Consider the following 19452-nt stretch of genomic DNA (forward strand, 5'->3'; position numbering starts at 1 on the left):
TGGCCAAGTCACTTCCCCAGCATGTGCCTCAGTTTCCCCTCCCACCCCTCATCCAATAGGCTGAAAGCTCTTTCTCTTACTACGTGTATGTACTCTGCCCAGCAGAATGGGGTCCTGAGCTCCCCTCTGAAATATTCCTTACAGACAGGACTGCCCACCCCTTCCCAGTCTAAGCCCCTCTTTCCAGGTGCTGATCACATTGCTGGGTAACTACTTGGGATGAACTTTCCACGCTGGGTCCCTGCCTCCTGCTAAGATTTGTCTTTTTGGCAAACGAGCCAAAACAGTTCAGGCATTACCACGCATGAGGCGAAGGGGAAAAACACCTTGTTTTGCCCATATTAAAAACGTATGGTGGCCTTTTTGACCACCTGTAGTGCCCCTCTGCTTTGGAGCAGGGATTGAAAGTTGGAGGGAAGGGGGGAAGAGGCTTTTGCCATCCTTATGAAAAAACTTCGAACCAGCCCAGTTCACACATGCTCCTTAGGAACTTGCTTGAGTTTAGCAGCTAAACTCCCCAAGGATTCTGTCACCACTGAGCATGCTCCATCCCCTCGCAGCTCCTAGTGCTGCCCAGACAGCACATGCCCCAGCTCCCAGCCATGCTTTACCCAGGACCAGCTCTAGGCACCAGCAAAGCAAGCACGGGCTTGGGGCGGTACATTTCCAGGGGCAGCATTCTGGACACCCTTTTTTTCCCCAGAAAAATCCACCAATGTACAAAAAAAAATAATACGTGAAGATCAAAAAAATCTCCAGTAGTGCGATAGGAGCGTGACGTGGAAAATATCATGTCACGCTGTGACGGTCACTCAGTGTGAACATGTGTAAATGTGTAAACGTTAACGGTTATTGATTAATTCAATCAGGAATCACGATTACTTGTGTGTACTGTGCCGCCCTATCAGCGCCATTTGCGCCAATTTCCGAGTTGCGTTGGTTGCCAGTGGTTATAGGGCAAAAATGCGGGGACAAAACTGAAAACGACTTTCCGGTGCTGCCTACCGGCAACAAAGAGAGAAATGGCAAAAAGAATTAGAAAAACTCTCTCGTACTTCATAAGTATTTTTTAAAAGTCGACAATCAAGGAGAAAGCTCTAAGCAATGCATTGAAAGTGATTATTCATCAGCTGATGAAGACCAATCAAACCAAAGATTATCTTTATCAACTGATAAAGATGAACAACAATCTGACCAAAGATTATCTTCGCTAACTGATAAAGACGAACAATCACAATCCATCCAAAGATTTACTTCTTCAGCTGAAGAGTCCAGAAACGAAGAACTGTTATCCAAATCTAAAACTGAAGAACAATTATTGGAAGGTGGAGACACTGACATAGGATCGGATCCAAGTACATGGCCGACAGTAATTACTGACGCAATACTAAAGATTATTGTGAAAAAAAGTCCTTCAAAACTAGATCCTACATTTGAATATCCATTTAATGAGTCGAATAGTTGATTTATGCCATCCAGTACGAAGAAAAAAATGAAAAATGGGGAACAAATTAATCGATCGTGGTTATTGTATTCACAGACCAAAGATGTAGTTTTTTGGTTTTGGATGGAGCTAGAACTTCCATTGAAGACAGATTTTATCAGTTGCATGGTCACTGTGAAACTTTTGAATTTCCTGTATGATATTGGAAATATTAAAAAGCAGGTTCCCAACGACGGCCTCCTGAAGCACTGCCAAGACCTGCATTTAGCGCTCAGTGCTGATAACGCTGCTGCCATTGACGGAGTAGAACTGTATGAAGAATTAATAGCTTTACCTGGGCTCATAAGTCCTAAAACTTCTCCTTGAAAAGTATTAGAATTTATAGCAAGAAATGATTTTTTCACTCCAAACACAGCTCTAGCGTTACGCGTTCTTTTACCGTGACCCGTATCAGTGGCTTCTGGCGAGAGCAGTTTCTCAGAACTGAACTGACTAAACCATTATTTGAGGTCCACCCTGTCTCAGAATTGTTTGTCAGACTCGCATTCCTTTCCATTGAGAGTACCACTGCAAACAATTTAGATTTCACTGAATTATTAAGATGACACAAGTATGAAAACCAGAAAAATTCAGGTCCTATAAATACATGCAAAACCGGGCACATCGGAAGACAGTAATGTTTTTCATTAGCATGTCGTTGAACCCAAATTCTTTGTAATTTTGTTAAAATTAAATGAGTACACTCGTAGGAAATTGCTTTATTTCACTCACTACAAATTCTCTGTTTTCATTTTTTTTTTAATTTTAAACAGTCAAAACAAACCAAACCAACCAAAAGCCATTGCAAAGTGCGAACCTGTATAAAAGCCAAAAAAAGGAGGGAGGGTCCAACATTTTTTTTGCTTGGGGCGGCAAAAAACCTAGAGCTGGCCCTGGCTCTACCCATGGCTATGGGCCACTCAGCAGGAGTGTCCCTGCAGTGGCTGCTCTGGGCTGGAGGGGGCCAGGATCTGAGAGCAGCGAGCCGGTCTCTCCTGCGCACTCAGTGCCGTCCCCTGCTGGCACCCAGGTCGTGGGGAGCAGGAAGGCACCTGATTCCAATGCAGAGGGGACACTAGCCAGACCAGGAGAGGGGAAGGAGGGAGACTGGGAGGGGAGGTGGGGGAGGCTGAGCGAGGAGACTGGGAACCCATGAGGAAAACGGGGTGAGGGTGGGAGGAATACTGGGAGTTGATACGGAGATCAGATAGGGAGCCGTGGGGGGAGACTTGACTGTACAAGGAGCCTGGGACTAGAAACCAGCGGCGAGGTCTCGGGTAAGGAGAGAGATCTGACAAGAAGCTGGGGTGCAGGAGAACTGGGACTGGCTGGGCAAAGAGGCTGGGAGGTGGTGGAGGGAGACTGAGATTGGAGGAGGATCCCAGGGCTGGATACTAGGGTTGGGAACCAGCGTGGGGGCAGGCAAAGAGCGGGACGGGGGACGGTGACTGGCCGCACAAGGACATTGGAACTAGATGTGGAGAGGGGGAGAGACTGCGAGGGTGGGTTTAGTAGGCCACCCACCTCCCATGCCCACCTCATGGCCTAGGATTATGGTCCAAGTAGCCTGCCTCAGTTTCCCCTCTTGGAGCATTAAAATAAAACTTCATTCAGGATTTTTTCTTGGTCAAAAATACTCCTCCTTGGGGCATGGGTTTAGTAATACAAGCCACACTGCCACTAACCCTCAAAATACCAGTCAGTATCAGTTCCTAAATCCGCACATGGTTTCTTTTCCCCCTCCTGGGCCTTCCTAGTCTCGCCCCTGCTTGTCCTGGGACAGCTCACCTGATTCCAGGGTCTGCCCTGCAAGAGCCATTCCTCACCTGCCCCAGCTCCCCCTCCATCGCAGCCACCTGCTGTAGGGCAGTCCCTGATTCAACCCAGGCTACCTTCGTCTGTAATCCCAGCAGTCTATTCCCAGCCCTCCAGCCTGTGGGGTGAGCCAGCCTCTTACAGGGGGTCATTGGGAAATGGCCAGCAAGCCTGGAGAGGGAGACTAGGACCATCTGGGCCAGGAGAATGGGGCTAGGCCAGTGAATGAAGGGTGGGGAAGAAAGAGCAGGAAGGAGATGGGGCAGGAGCCAGGCTTTGGGGCAAGGGTGGGGGGAACAGGTACAAGAAGCTATGCACAGACCACTCCCCCTCCACAGCCTGGAACTGAACATCTGGGAGTCTCACCAGTCCTCTGCTGTCAGCAAATAGCTGTGAAAGCTACCAGCAAAAGTGGTCTAATCCCCCACTAGTGCTGGTCCACATGGAGGATGACAGCCTACTACTGCTAGCAGTGACTGTTAGCTCAAGTTGCTGAGGTCAGTGGGGTGGATCTGAAGGGTCCAGCCCTGCTGCTCACCCATGGCAGGTCAGTCCGATTCCACATAAGGGAATTTATTTTTTTCAGTGATGAGCATCCTAGAAAGGCTCATCAGGAAATTAATCATTCTGGCTTCAGCGGAGGGGTCGAGCAGTGGCTGGGGTCACACGCTGCACCATGAGACTCGCTGCTCATTAGGTGAGCGCCACCCATCCTGCGCGCTGGCAGAGACCAGGCCCTGGGGAAAAGGCAGCACACGAGCATGTACAGATGGTCATAATGCAGGTGCCCAGAGGGGCCGTGTTGAGGGTGCGCAGGTAACTTAATACTGGCATGTCCTAACTTCTGAGTGCTTGACTTGGCAACCGAGAGAGGGAGAGTCTCTGCACATAGTACACCCAAGCCAGCGTACAGCAGAACGCCGGCAGACTGGCCCTGAGAGCCCTCGGCGTGACGCATGGACAGCTAACAGCTGCAGGGAGAGAAGTCAGGCCAGCCCGACAGACTGACCATGTGCTTGCCGAGCTCTGCCTAGCATGATCTGTGGCCCCCTTCCAGCGCCCTGGGAGCAGGGAGGCTCCATCCCACGCGATTCTCCCCATTGGCTCTGGCTCGTGCTCACAGATCGCAGGGCCAGACGGGCCCACTGGGGTTAGCCAGTGCCCAGTCCAGGCCATCGGCCTTCCCTAGCTGAATTCCCGCCTGAGCTAGAGCAGAGCTTTAGAAAAACAGCCCAGGCGGACTTAAATATTCCCAGTGATGGTGACTCTCCCACCACGGTCTTCCCTGCTGTCAAACATCTGCACCCTAGTTCTAGTCTGAATGGGCCTCGCATCAACCCTCCTCAAAGCTCTGGTCCCAATGCAGGTACCAACAGACTGTGACCAAGTCACCCTTAACCCTCTCTGGTTAGCCACCCAGACTGAGCTCCTCACGTCCTGTCTGGGCCCCCCGTGTGCCGTGGGGCGCTGGCTGGCTGGCTGCCCCTGCGTCTAGCCCTTCTGCTGCATTCAGCCAACTCATCCTGTCAGTAAGTTCCGATTTTGACTCCCCCAACCCCTGCTGCATTTGCCGTACACCTGGATGTCACGTGGCCAGCTCAGGTGGTGTCCAGGTTGGTCGGGGAGGCTCCTGGGGCAGGGACCCCATGACGAGTTGCAAAGAGCCAAGGGTGAGGAGCAGGCAGCAGGCACCCTCCCACCAAGCCTGCTCAATGCAAGCAAGAGCCCAGGCTACCCCCACCTGTTGGCACACAGGGCAGGGGACACATGGGCCGGACAGCCCCACACACTGGCTGAAGGCTGTGGGGTCCACCCAGTCCCTCCAGCCATAGTCCAGGAGGTCTCTGAATCTGGTGGGACCAGCCAGGCCCATTCTTAGCAGCCACAGCGGTGACTCCCTGCCCTCAGGAGCAAGCCCATGCTGGTGCCAGTACCAGCAGCTGGCTCCAGCGGGGCACAACCCATACAGGGCACAGCTAACAGCGCCACGAAGCCCGGCCTCGGGTGCAGCGGCCACGAGGAAGCAGCACAGCCGCCCTGCCCCCAACCGCTGTTTCAAAGGGGAGGCACCCCCTGCAGGCGATTACTGGGGAGCGGGGTGCAGCTGGACGATACTCCCGCTTGATCTGAGCAGGCAGGCTACAGTGCCCCCGGGGAGCTGCCAGCTGCCCCCTTGGGGGTCCCCCTCAGCTGCTCCAGCCCTTCTCTGGGCACAGCGTGGCCACCCCCAGCCAATCAGCTGCCACACACAGTGGTTTGAGCTGGATTTATTTCAGGTTCATGCTGCCAGCCTCCCCCAGCAGCACGCATGAGTGTGAAACCAACCAATCAATGCACAACACAACACACAGCGACCCAGCTGCTGCCCCTCTGCTCAGCCCAGGGCAGAGGGCTGGACTAACACCTGGGGGCTGCAGGTGCGGCAGGGCTGGCGCTGACCAACAGGAAGGGGCTGCCTGCAGCAGGCACACGACTGGGCAGATATGAAGGAGAGTCCTACAGGATCCCAGCTTTGCTTGCAGGCACCACCAGTCTATTCCTGGGCATGCATACACACAGCCCCGCTCAGAGCAGGGCAAGGCCCCCCGACCCAAGGCTCCGACCACTGGCTGCAGGACAGACCCTCCCTGCTGCTGGCGAACGGGCTCAGCAGGCAGGACACGGAGGAATACTCCGTGCCACGGAGGGACTGAAGACAGAGCCCCAGGAAGTGCCACCCCAGCCATCGCCCAAGGGATCTTTCAACCACAGCCACATGCATAGGCCGTGATGCCAGGCCCAGCACTGCAAACTCAAGTCAGGACTGACACCTTGAGCCCAGACCTGCACCCTGGCACCAACAAGCGTAAGCACCCAGCCTGGCCAGCCAGCCCCCATGTGCCCAGCCACACTCCCGCCTGGGGCACGCAGGGCCCACTCAGACACCCGCTGCTCTCAGTGCTCGATGCCACACTGCCCCCTGCAGGCGTGGGCTGGGCCCTGGCCAGCCATCTGGCACATGCTAGTTTTCCCGGGGCTGGGTGCAGAGCAGGTCTCCTCTTCGGGCCCAGGGCAGTGGTACCCTTCTACGGCGACCCGTGCGTCAGGCTGTGCATTCATCTCCTTCTGTCAGAACTGCCATCGAAAGCGGGGCCCGGCCCGGCCCGGCGTCCAGCGTGGGGCTGCGCTGCACTCATTCTGCTCGCCGGATGAACCAGATCTCATTGCGCCGCTGAGGGACGCTGGGGTTCTCATAGGCAGCCACCATGTAGTTTTCCCGCAGCACGGTGTCTGTGGAGCCCAGCAGCTCCCAGAGAAGGTGGATCTCCCGGAGGATTGTCTCCTCTGTCGTCACCCCGTAGAACACCCTGGAACAAAGGGAGCGGCCACAGCCACAGGAGACCAGTCACCTGGCAATCTCCCCCATGCCAGCCCCACCCCCAGCACGCCCCAATCCTCCCACCCTTCTCCTCCTCTCCCTCAGAGACGTTTCCTCCGCCCACACCGTTCAGCTCCTTCCCCCGCTGGGCTCAGAAAACTTTCCTCTCCCCCTCCCGCAGCCTGCAGCAATGGCAGGGGTGGGGCTCACCTGGTCAGGACGCGGAGCGGCTGTCTCTCCACGATGCGGATGTCAGGGTCTGTGGGGAGAGGGGGGTCGGGCTGGAACTCCCCTGGGAGGTAATAGGTAGTGGTGACGTCCCGCAGCAACTCGGTGCCCTCCTCGCTCAGGCGGATCTCGTTCACCACAGGCACCGTCATGCCCAGGTAGCGGCCTGCAGGGAGGCAGGCAGAGGCCGGCAGTGAGAGGGCGCCCGAGGGGTGGAGCCAGCCCCCCGCCCCTCACCTTCCAGCACGCACCTGTGGAGTTCTCCTTGCAGATGTAGCGCATGAGTTTCATGAAGCCCATGGAGATGCTCTGTTCGTACATCGGCTCCCCCTTGGTGACGCAGGCCCACTTCCCCGCTGGGTACAGCCGCTCCTCGCACTGAGACAGGCAGGGAGACCAGTCAGTCAGAGCCAAGAACAGGGCAGGAGGCTGCCTGCTGATGACAACACCCCATCACATGGTCACTGCCCACCCCCTACTGCCAGTCACCAGGCGGGGAAAGAAAGCTCCTCTGGGCCGTGGGCCCTGGCCACTAGCGCTGTTGGCAGAAAGAAAGGGGGACACATCCCAGCCGTGTGTGGCCAAATGCAAGCAACGGGATGGCACACCCAGGAGCATGGGCCTTAAAACTGAGGAGTCCCACTGCTGGAGGACATGGGGCTTGTAAGGGGTCAGGCTGCGGGGTAATCCAGAGTCCTCTGGGTTGTAAACGTTACTCCAGGGACAGGCTGATCTGAGCCACGCAGGCAGCATCCCCTCCAGCGTGACGCTGCCTGCCGTGGACCGGAGTCTTGGGCTCACACAGCTCACAGGTCTCTACTCTGTCTTATGGTGCCCTGCAGGACGCTGACAAAGGGCACTAGTACAGCCCAGTCAATGCCAACACAGCTGGGTAGCTGGCAGGTCTCACCTGCGCTGCAGCCTGGCTACAAACCTAGCCCAGGTGACTGGTGCTTTATCCCCAGGGAAGGACGCGACGGCTCCAGCCTGCTGCTCCTGCCAGTGGCCACAGTTGCTCCCTGGCAGCCCGGATTCTGGTGAGTGAAAGACTATTCCCCACCCTTCTCAGGGAGCTGGGACAGCCTGACCGTCACCCCAAGCTGGGTGCACCAAGACCCGGGCAGATGCCATGACTGTGCTACAGGATCTGCAGCAGGCATGGTACCATCTTTCGATGCCCTGGCCCTGATGCCGGGCTCAGCATCACAGCAACAGCACAAGGCCACTGGCCAAGCCCAGCCTCTGCCCGGTGCGGAGGCAGCCCTGGGCAGCCGAGGGCGTCTTGGCAACCCCAGCCCGGGACAGTGGTGTGACAGAAATGCTGCTGTATGTAATGAGAAGAGGACTCCTGCAGGGACTGCTCTGTATTAACCAATAACCCTCATCTAGTCCGACGGCATGGACATGAGATGGGGAGTTGCTGAGAACTACGAACGCATTGATCTAACCTGGACTAGGTTAGGGGATGTTCACTAGACCCCGATGCTTGAATTCAGCAGAAGGCAAGGCAATGGCTTCCCAGCTCACACTGCCAAGGCACACACTGGAAAGCCAATGGGGCAGCTGGCAGCTTCACAGATCCTGGGTCTCGTCTCCAAGGTGCTGCAAACCTTGTCTTGCCAGGCTGGGAACGCGCACCCCAGAGGAGAGTGAAGAGGAGAACCCCTCATGGAGGGGAGGCTGTGGCGAGCTGGTGCCTCGCAGGGCTGGGAAGAACTAGTGCCGCAGGCCACATGCTTCAATGTTTCCGATCAGTTTGCTCTGAAGTGCTTTCGTTCTACATAGCAGTGCTCTGCTTCCGGGGAGCTGCTGCTTGCTAGTTCCCACTGGCCTTGCCCGGAGGGAAGGACCTGCAGGACCCAGCCAAGTCAGACCTCCTAAGGTGAGCACCGTTGATTCAGTGCTGGGTGTCAGTGCCATCTGTGAGAGAGAAACCAACGTTTCCCCGACCAGAGGGCGGGCGGGCGGCTGACACCTGGAGGGGTGTGTGGGAGAGGTGCAGCTAGCCTGAGCACTGTGACAAGCTGCCCACCCTGTGCCAGAACCAGTGGTACCCCCTTCCTGGCTCAAACAGATGCTAGCTGCAGCAGGTCAGGAGCGCAGAGAGCTACAGGAGTCAGATGGACCTTCCAGAACAGGACCCAGGCAGAGCAGATCCTGGTCAAGGGTAAAACCCAAGATGAACCAAAGAGCTTTGGAGTGGTCAAAGAACAGACCAAGGGAGGGAGGCACGCAGAGGCTGCTGGGGAGCACAGTGAACCCCAGTGTGCAGAGGGGGTGTCATGGATAAGGCAGGCCCACTACGCTCGAGGTAAGGAGATCTGCACACAGACACTCACTGGGTGATGGCCCTTTTCCCTGGGTAGGCTCCAGTCCTGCTGTGGGGAACAAACCCTACTGGTCACAGCCCCCCAAGGAAGGCTGGCAGGTACCCTGGGCCTAGACTAAGTGTGGGAGAACGGCAGGATTCCACCTGGCACGAGGAGGCAGTGCAGTGTCTGTCAGCTGTGTGGGGCACTCGGCAATCAGCAAGGGCTCGACGGTGCAGCTGGCCTGGAACGGGGACATCAGATGAGGACAAGAGAGAAGTCTGGCTCCAGCATCAGCTGCTGGATCTCACTGTGCCTGCTGGAATGGGGAGCACTCTAGGCCACGTGCTTCGGCCTCAGCATTGGGCACCACTGCCCTAGAGATCCCAGTGCTGCTCATGATGGGCACTGCGCCACTTTGGTGAGCAACGTCTGCCAGTTGATGGGGCATGACCATTGGCACCGCCCTTGGTTGACTCAGACAGACTTTAATGCTACTTACACTGGGCACAGAATCACCTTGGCTCTTGGATCTCCAGACTTAACAGGGCCAGGCCCATGGCCCCTGACTCAGTCAGGCTATAGGGGTTCTGGGCTCACAGTGCCACTTATGGCAACGGAACCCTTGAAAGGGTTAACTCTTTCAAAATGATCCCTCCACTGGGTTCCCATGGGCCTATGGGCAGGGGCACTGAGGCAGAGCTACTGGAAGAGGGGGCCTTGCGCTGTTCAGAGGTAAAGGCCTGGAGTCAGCCAACTCTAGGTGGCACAGGTGAGCGAGGATCATCTGATTCCCCGAAAAGAGCAGGGGGAAGAGAGAATCCAGATGGCAAGCTTGGGCGGGTGGCTCATAGAAGAACCCTTCCAGCTGGGGTTTTCTGTTGGGAAGGAGGCAAAGTAGGCAGACCAGGCCTGGTGTCTTCTCCAGCAGCAGACAGTGCCCAGGGCGGAGGCGCTGTGCCTAGCGTAAGGCTAGGGTGGAAGACTTGTTTCCTTGTCAATGTCATGTCACTAGTCTAGACCTCACTGAAGGGGTATTATTGGATAGAAAAGCCTGCAGTTTATTTAAGAAGCCCCTTGAAGGGGGTAACTGAGGCAGGCCACCGAAGAGTGACCTCAGGCACGTGAGGGTGCTCGGGAGGACACTGAAGCAGTCAGCAGTGCTGGGGCCTCTGCAGACCCAGATGTACAGGGTCCTCAGTGCCCCTTGGGTCGAACACACGGCCACTCTAACTAGGGGTTCTCCAAGGTGCCGGAACCCTGGCACTGACTTGTCGACCCCAGCAAATCTGGGGACCTTGGTGCACATTTGCTAGGCATGGAGCCGCTGTGGCTAGGGGCTCCACACGTGCTGCTAGACTTACACAAACTATACCCTAGTTAACTGGGCATAAAAAGCCGCCCTGATCAGCAGGGGCTTAGGCAGCCTTCCCACCTCTGCAGGGCTGGGAAAGCTGACGGGCCCCAAACCAGGCCAGCCCAACAGGCAGAACGGGACACCGGCAGGGAAGCACCAAGGACAGAGCACGATCCCAGCCTGCTGCGCCCTCAGCAGTCCAAAGGGGCCACTGCTCCCCTTCCAGAGCCCTGCCCTGGTGAGAGGGAGGGCAGGCTGGCTGGCCCGAAGGCCAGGGCTCTCCGCGGGAGTCAGGAAGCTAGCAAGCAACCCACACAGAAAAGCCCCCAGAAACTACACTGACTGCTGGAGACTACACAGCACCCTCCTGAGTGGGGCAGAGGGGAGGAGCCGGAAAGAGAAGCCCAGGCAGGCATGGAGGCAATGCTGGAGGTTAGCAGGTTGCTGGAAGGGTCTCTGATGACGAGGGGAGCAGAGTGAGCACCTAATGGGGCTAGAACAGGGCTGGGTGGCTTGCCCAACACTCCCCGTACAATGATAGTGAATGATAAGAGGATGGGGGGAGGAGGAGGGTGGTCCTGCCTTCTTTGGGCAGGAACAACAGGAATGAAGTGACCCTCGACATGTGCCAGGCTGCAGGGGCTGGGGCATGGAAAGGAAGAGAATTCCTGCAGCCATGCTCAGGGGACTCAGGCCAGCGGGACACCAGGCTCCGCAGGACTGGAGAGACACTACCCGGAGCTCTGGTGGGTCAGCAGGACACACGGCAGGAGCGTGTGAACCCCACACCCCTCCCATAGACCAGAGAGGGGCAGGAAGAGGCAGAAGCTAAAACGTCAGGTGACCCAATGGGCCAGAAGCAAGGGAACGAATGCCAAGGTGCCCTTACCTGAGCTGGGCTCCTCCAGTCCCGCCCCAGCAGCCTAGGTGACAGGAAGATGTTACCCTGTTCGCAGCATCTCCCTCCCCCTCTTCCTGTCTGTTCGTACACTCTGCTAGGTCTTGGCTTCCGTTAGACCTGGAGCTCTGCGGAGCAGGAACCGTCTCTCACTCTGTGACCGGGCATCATTAGGGTACAAGACGGGCAGGGCTACATGACAAACTTGCAGCGTGTCTGTGAAGACAGCTCTCCCGTCGCCATGGTAACTCCAGCTCTGCGAGGGGCGGGAGCTGTCCACACCAGCGCTTAGGTGGGGATAGCTGCGTCGCTCAGGGGTGAGAGCCCCCAGTGCAGCGAGGCAAGCTTGGATTGAAGCAAAGCACCGGTGGAGCATTATGGATCCTGGGGGCCCTGCGCTGGAGATGAGGGGTAGCAGCAGGAGGGCCCAGGACCAGGGCAGGGACAGGATCTGGGCTGTGGTTGTTTGCAAGACCAGGGACCCCAGCGTGCTGTGTGTAGGGAAAGGGCTCTGTGCACTGTACAGAGACACATGGCCAGCAGGGGACTCCACCCCCACACACTTCCACAGGAAACAGGCTGTGGGTGTGAAATCTGTCCACGCCCAGAGGAAGAGTCCTCACCTTCTCATGCTGCAGCAGGGTGACGTAGGGCACCGGCTCACGCACCTGGCTGTGCTGTGTCATCTGCATGATGGGACCCGCCATTTCTGCAAAACCAAACAGACAGGAGAAAAGGGGCCTGCACGGCGAGCACAGCGCGGGATGGGGAAGGGAGAAATGCACAATTCAGAGCAACAGGGACCCCGCAGCCCGAATACCAAGTCCTGGGAAGTGCGTCAATGCTGCACCCTGGCGGCGACTGGACACACCCCCAGCCCAGGAAACAAGCTGGCCTGTTCCCTTAGCAGCTGCAGCTTGCTCGCCCCCGGTACCGTTCGGGGGTAACCCTGAGGATGGATCCAGGTGCTTCTGAAAAACACACCTGCTCAGAGGCGCTTGCTAGGGCTCCCCCGGCCCCGAGAAGGGCCCACACGAAGGAATGACCATCGCCGACATACAGGACTAGCCTGCTGCATGCTCACCATCACCTCAGGCAGCTGCTCCTGGGGCCTGGCCCACCCCCAGTCTGTTTAGACTGGCAGCCCTTTGGGGAAGGAATCCTGGCTCCAGGTCTGCCCGCAGAGCACCTAGCAGTCAGCACAATCTGCCACTGTAATGCAAGACGTGGGCCAGCAGGGCCACGCTACAGCTGCTCTGCGTAGCTCAGCTGTAGCCAGCCACAGCAGTAGCAGATGGTCCCCTCTCCGGTGCTAGGAAGGCCACGGCCACGTTCCATGGCCCAGAAGCACGTTTCGGATCAAGAGTCCGACAGCTGGCTTTGCCTTTATTCTAAGGTCCTAGAAAGGCTGTTTACGCTGCTGTACTAAACAGAGCTCAACCGCCAGGGCCAGAGGTCAGTGGGTGCACGCTCAGCAAGCGGAGAGTTACCTGGCGGGAAGGAAGGTTGATAAAGCACAGGTGGGCAGGGTGCATTCCCATTCTATTGGCCCTGCCATCCCCTCCGTATGTGAGCCACAGTCATCGGCCCCTCTCAATTGGGCACCAAGCATCTGTTTGCTGAGGGGTTACTGGACAGGCTCCGTCACTTATTTCTGAATCGTACCTTTGCGGGGCTCTTGCTGGGGGAGAGATGCTGCACGCTCAGCTCTGACTTGCCCTCAGGGCAGGTCTACTCTACAAAATTAAGTCGACCTAACTTACATGGGCAGAGAGCCACCACAGTAATTACAGTGCTCATGCGTGTCCACACCTTGCTCCTGGTGTCAGTGGTGTACGTCCTCACCAGGAGCACTTGCAGCAATTGTACTGTCAGTGTGGGGCATTGTGGGATGGCTCCTGAAAGCCAGCAACTGTCAACGTAACCAATGCAGAGTCAGGCCAAGGGTCAGAAGCAAGGTGTAGGGGCAGGACCAGAGATGGCACAAGCAGCAGGAACGGAGCTAGAGTAAGGCAGGAACTGGGACCGGGCAAGGGACCGAGGCAGGAACCTGGACCAGGACGGATGCCAATCGCAAGAGACAGGCAAGGAACGGGATCCGCTGCACCACCAAGAGGGAGTTTACACAGTTGCTTGGACCCCACTCCTTACCTGTCTCCTTCAATCTGCGTCCAGCCCTGTTCCTGCTCTGCTCCCAGGTCCTGCCTTAGTGCTGCTCTGTGCCTGACCCATGCCTCTTCTCTGGGTCCTGCCCCTCCACCTTCACTCCTGACCACCGGCTCCAGCTCTGACCAGATTCCAATGCTGGACTCCTGCTCTGACAGTTTGCCAAGACCACCTACATCCCGCTTCATAAGAGTTGCTTGGACAACCCAACCTGGGTCACTTCCTGGCTGAAATAATGGGTGCAAGCCAAATGGGCAACCCAGGCCTTGGCCTCCCAATAGGACTTCCTGGGGGGCCTGACCTGCGAAGATTAGTGAGGTGCTGCTTCATCTGTCTCCCTTGGTGGTGATAAGGGAGTATCCGAGACTTCAGGCCCCCAGAGCCCCAGGTTCTAGACCCGCTGAAACCAGGGACCGGACTCAGCTCCTTGCACGCATGCTCAGTCTCTCGGGCCATAGAAACCCTGTCAGCATTGTTAAGCCCTATAAAGGAACTGCTAGTTTCATATTTTCTGGGCCACTGGGCTTGGAACACTGTCCTTGGAGGGTCAGCTCCTCCTAGGGAAGCAGCCAGGAATGGGCCACACAGAATTGCTGGTGGAGAAGGCTCCACCTCTGCCAAGGCTTCCCTTTGAGGCACTAAATGTGTTGGAATTTCTAATTGTGGGGGTGGGGAAGGAACTCAGCCTTGCTCTCACCTTGAGGAAGGGTCACTTGGTGGGTGCTGGCCACTGTTTCCCAATGAGAGAACAGCCTGTTCTGTTCTTCCCCATCCATTGGCTCCTCATCTTCATCAAGGGACTCATCGTCCAACCCATTGAGGTCCTCCAGGGTAATGCGAGCCATGCCAACACCACAGTTCCTGCTGCAGGGGGAGAAAAGAAAAGAAGCAGTGTTTAGTGCAAACCTGAGAGCAAGGGGGCACAGCTGGTGCCCACCGCATGGAAAGGGGCAGCAGTGTGTGCTCTAGAAGTGAGGGAGTTGCAGGTTTGGAGAGGTACACACCAATACAAACAATTCTGGGGTGAAGAGAGGGGGCAGGGCCTGGCAGAGGTTCTCCTCCCTACGCCCTCCATTCAGCCCCCGAAGAAGAGTCACCTGAGAAGCTGAGGACCAGATAGGAGAGTCAGCAGAGACTGGTGTGGCTCAGGTGGGGGAGTAGAAATGGTGCAGGCAGTGCCAGTGACTTCCTGGCTGGTAGGGACTCCAGGAGGATGGTGAACTAAGGTCACCATATTGACACAGCCCTTGGGATTATTAAGAGTCCCGGAGCTGTGATCAGAACCCAGAAGTCCTGAGTTTATATCTGCTGAGATACTTGTACAGTAAACACTGGTTAGCAGCAATTTATTGGTGCGCTTTTGCTATGTTGCTCCTAAGCAGCTGGTGCTGTTATGGGGGGTGTCGCCTGACCAAAGGCGACCTGCTTTTTCTGATACGTACAACAGCTACAGTACACACTAACAATTACTGCTGCTACAGTATTACTGTAGTACGCCGCCTGTATGTTTTAAACACATGCTCAGTTCTCCATGGTGCCTTAAATATTGTACCAAGAAAGCAATATGGAGTTAATGTTATAAAAGCATCAAGTTTTATTTTTGTTTTAAGATCAAACATCAGCCATGACAACAAACAGCCTTTTGGTCTTGTAAACATTTTTTGTACTCGCCCTTAACTGTAATACTTTGTACACGTTGTAAGTCACTGGATAAGGACATCTGCTAAGCAAATTAATAAATAATAACAGTAATACTGTAATAACCTAAAAGTATTATTCCACATCAGAGTGTTTTCTATTCATACAGAGAGTATCAATCTGTACGTTAATTAAGCATGGACAAACTCACTCATTTCAGGTGAAAGAACATGGAGAAGAAGCCAAGCAAATTAAACAAACACGGTTTTGTTTGGAAGATGGGACTCAACGTCCCATAGACCCTGTCACCAAGTCCCGCTACCTGGGAAAAGCGCCAGAGTGCATGCAAAGCCTTGAACAGCTCGGAGTCTGTCAGACGTGGAACTTCATCAAAATCGTCCTCACTCTCTTGATTATCCTCTGAATTATGTTTCATCAACACAAACTCGTTTCTCTGGCCTTGAAGCCGCTGCAGTGCGCAGTAATTCCTCATTGGGTAGCTCTCTGAATGTGAGCAAATCCTCATCCCCAGCAGCTACTAAGAGCTACCTCTTTTTCCACGTTGACTGGAAGTGGAACATCGTTCAGGGGGGTCGCCAAAGTCTTCAATAGACTCATCTCGCACACCTTCCACTGGCACAACAAATTTGCCTTTCCTGTAACAATTGGAAATTGTTAGTCAGCTTTACATCTTGCCAGGCTTCAGCAACAAGATGAATACAATCTAGCACATTTACAGTTTTCAGGCCTGTCTGAACATCTGTGCTGGGGTCCACATCAGGAGCAACAATAATCCAGTTTGCGATTTTTGATTGGTAATGTCCCTTCATGTTCTTAATCGCACTGTGAGCCATAGGTTGCATCAAAAAGGTAGTCTTAGGGAGTAAGAATTTGAGCTGAATGTTAGTGAGAACCATTCCTTGGGGTTGTGCAGAGCAGTTATCGAGGAAAAGGCACATTTTACAGCTCTGCAAGCAAAGCTGATAATCCCACTTTTTCAACCAGTTGATGAAAATGTCACCTGTCATCCAGGATTCGCTGAACTGACATAATTGAAGGGAAGTTTACTGAAATCCTTCAGAAGCATCTGGGTCATTTTGACTTTCCGATCACGAACAGCAGGCGTTTGTCACTCCCATCCATGTTGGCACAGACGAGCACAGTTATCCTTTAAAGCTTTCCCTCCTCCTAGCTTTTCATTTTTTTCCTACATGTTGTCCTCTGTCACAGAGCCCTTTCAAATAAAGTCCTGTTTAGTCAGCATTGTAGATGTCAGCTGGGAAAACGTGAAGAAATTTTTCACACTGCCAATGCTGGTTTGTCCGGTGTTTTTCGCCATGCTCTTTTTTGTAAGCAACATTGAAGGATTTCTTCCATCTGGTAAACAGACCGTCACTTGCCTTAAAATCATTCACTCCAAGTGAAGCAGCAAGCTGAAGGGGTTTTTCCTCGATTTCAGGTCCAGCTAGTTATACTCCCTGCGCCATATAAAGGGAAGCTAGTCGACACCAGAGGCTTTTCCTTCATGCCCACGCTTACATCAGCTATTTGATTGTCCGTCTTCATATTTAGCCAAAAGCTTATCCTTCTGCTTCCACATTCTGCATACAAGCAACCTGTGCAACTCCCACTTGACTGCAACTTGGCTTTGAGTAGCCCCCACAGCTTGGCAGTTGTGGATAACCTGTCCTTTTTCTTTCAGTGAGAAATGGCTTGGCATTTTGTCTGTTTTTGCCACAAAAAACTGATGCAAGCAAGCAGAGGATGACACGTCACAATCTCATAAACGTTGCTCCATTGCAGTGGCTCTCAAACTTTTGTACTGGTGACCCCTTTCGCATAGCAAGCCCCTGAGTGCAACCCCCCCTTAGAAATTAAAAAAACACTTTTTTTACTATATTTTAACACCATTATAAATGCTGGAGGCAAAGCGGGGTTTGGGGCGGAGGCTGACAACTCCCACCCTCCCATGCAATAACCTCCCGACCCCCTGACGGGTCCCGACCCCCACTGAGAACCCCCGCTCTAATGCGGCAGCTGTTACCGCGTGGACCATTCACAGTCGGGAACGCGTTCCCAGGCGGAACGTCGCTCGCCAGCGGCGGGCGCTCTTGCAAGGTGTTGCGGCCAACAGGCATCTACTGCCTCTCCGGCACAGACGCATCCGAGCAGTTCACAAACATTAGGTTTACCTTCCCCGCTCTCCTGTGGGGCGGAGGCTGGTGCCCCATTTAACAGATGGGGCGCGGAGGCAGAGCGCGGCGGGCGGAGGCTCTCGGAGTAAGCCTTGGCCTCCTGGCTCCCGCTCCCCTCCGCGAGCTGGGACGAGGACTCAGGGCAGCTGATCCCGAAACAAACGGCGACTTATTTAGACATTTGGCCTAATAAACTCACAGCAAGGGGGTTTAAAGGCCGGCCCTTGTCACCGAACAGCCCAAGGCCTCCCGCGCATGTACAGCGCCGAATCACTCCTCGGCAGCAACCAGCCGCGTGAGATGACCCGAGACCGGCCCGGCCCGGCCCGGGCACGGAACCGCTGGCTCCGGGGAGAGCCTCTGGGCTGCCGCGGCCCCGGGCAGCGACTGGGCGAGCCCAGGACGCTCTGCGGAGCTCAGCCCACAAGGCGTCGGCAGAGGCCCCGGCTCGTTGCCCGGCCCTGCGGGGACTCCGGATTCACGCCTAGACAGCGCGGGGGGCCGGAACCCAGGAGTCCGGGGCGCTGAGGCCAGGCCAGGCCCCCGGGGCCGGGCAGGACCCCGCTGGCCGGGGGGAGGGGGCCCGTTACCTGGCACGTCCCGACCCGGAACTTCTCCGGCCTGAGGTCACCGGCCCGGAAATCTGGGGACGATTCCTGCGTCCTGACGTAACTCTCATGACGAGAGGGCGGACGTGTGACGCGGTGCCCCGGAAGCGAAGCGGATACTTCCGGCCCCGCCCACACCTGACGGGATCAGTACGGGGGCCTCCGTTCCAGAGGGGCGGAGCATGTGGCAGTGGGAGGGGCCATCACCGGGTGGGGGGGAGCGCCATAGCCGAGAGGCGCTCCCCCCATCCCATTGTCCCGCCCCCCATCCTCCTGTCCCGCCCCCATCCTCCTGTCCCGCCCCCATCCCATTGTCCCGCCCCCCATTCTCCTGTCCCGCCCCCCATCCCATTCTCTCGCCCCATCCTCCTGTCCTGCCCCCATCCCATTGTCCCGCCTCCCATCCTCCTGTCCCGCCCCCATCCCATTGTCCCGCCCCCCATCCTCCTGTCCCGCCCCCATCCCATTGTCCCGCCCCCATCCTCCTGTCTCGCCCCCATCCCATTGTCCCGCCTCCCATCCTCCTGTCCCGCCCCCATCCCATTGTCCCGCCCCCCATCCTCTGTCCCGTCCCCATCCCATTGTCCCGCCCCCATCCTCCTGTCTCGCCCCCATCCCATTGTCCCGCCCCCCCATCCTCCTGTCCCGCCCCCCATCCTCCTGTCCCGCCCCCATCCCATTGTCCCGCCCCCCCCATCCTCCTGTCCCGCCCCCATCCCATTGTCCCGCCCCCCATCCTCCTGTCTCGCCCCCATCCTCCTGTCCCGCCCCATCCCATTGTCCCGCCCCATCCTCCTGTCCTGCCCCCCATCCCATTGTCCCGCCCCCCATCGTCCTGTCCCGCCCCCATCCTCCTGTCCCGGGGAGAGCCTCCCCCGGAAGGGGTTGGTGGCAGTCTGGCCTGGCCATGTTTATTAGAGCATGGCAATGGTGCTCATTAGGGTAATGATGTCAGCATGAGAGTGGCTGAGACAGTGTCACCAGCCCCAAATGATCAAAACTCATGAGTCAGGCCCAAGAGCGGCTTAAAAGTCATGACATTTTGAAACAAGTAACCAATGTGGGTTCTTTGTATTTGCTTTCTGATCTCTGAGCCTTTAGGTCACATTCAAGCTTTAGGTTTGAGCCGTTCAGTCACGTTGTCAAGCTTTTCCACAGCCACAAGGGCCAAGCCCTCTTTTGAACAAAGGAAGCTGAGCTGCTCCTCTACGCCCATGATTCCAGGAGTCAGAGCTTTGTAAAAACCACCGTAAGACTTTTAGTAAAATCAGGGGAGTTGGCAACACAGCGAGGTTAGTCAGAACTAGAGAGGACTGTGAGGAGCATCACAGGGAACTAATCCAGCGAGGAGAATGGGCAGCAGGATGGGAAATGAAAGTCAGTGTTGAAAAATCCAA

General features: G+C 55.9%; 1 protein-coding gene across 5 annotated transcripts; it reads right to left on the reverse strand.

Annotated features, from left to right (window-relative positions):
- Window positions 1-2187: 2187 nt before the first annotated feature.
- LOC140909769 (heme-binding protein 1) lies at window positions 2188-18141 on the reverse strand. Of its 5 annotated transcripts, none has more exons than XM_073339841.2 (7): window positions 17647-18085; window positions 15575-15908; window positions 14312-14478; window positions 12072-12157; window positions 7136-7262; window positions 6867-7050; window positions 2188-6645 (listed from the first exon to the last, which is right to left on the reverse strand). In XM_073339841.2, the coding sequence occupies exons 2-7, from the start codon at window positions 15595-15597 to the stop codon at window positions 6471-6473; spliced, it is 762 nt and encodes a 253-aa protein (XP_073195942.1). In that variant the 5' UTR covers window positions 15598-15908; window positions 17647-18085; the 3' UTR covers window positions 2188-6470. The 5 variants fall into 5 exon arrangements, with proteins under 5 accessions (XP_073195942.1, XP_073195943.1, XP_073195944.1 ...); XM_073339842.2 differs by having other exon boundaries at window positions 18038-18056; XM_073339843.2 differs by lacking the exon at window positions 17647-18085 and adding an exon at window positions 17445-17605.
- Window positions 18142-19452: the final 1311 nt, after the last annotated feature.

This window comes from Lepidochelys kempii, chromosome 3 (assembly GCF_965140285.1).
Source record: "Lepidochelys kempii isolate rLepKem1 chromosome 3, rLepKem1.hap1, whole genome shotgun sequence".
Classification (NCBI taxonomy): domain Eukaryota; kingdom Metazoa; phylum Chordata; order Testudines; family Cheloniidae; genus Lepidochelys; species Lepidochelys kempii.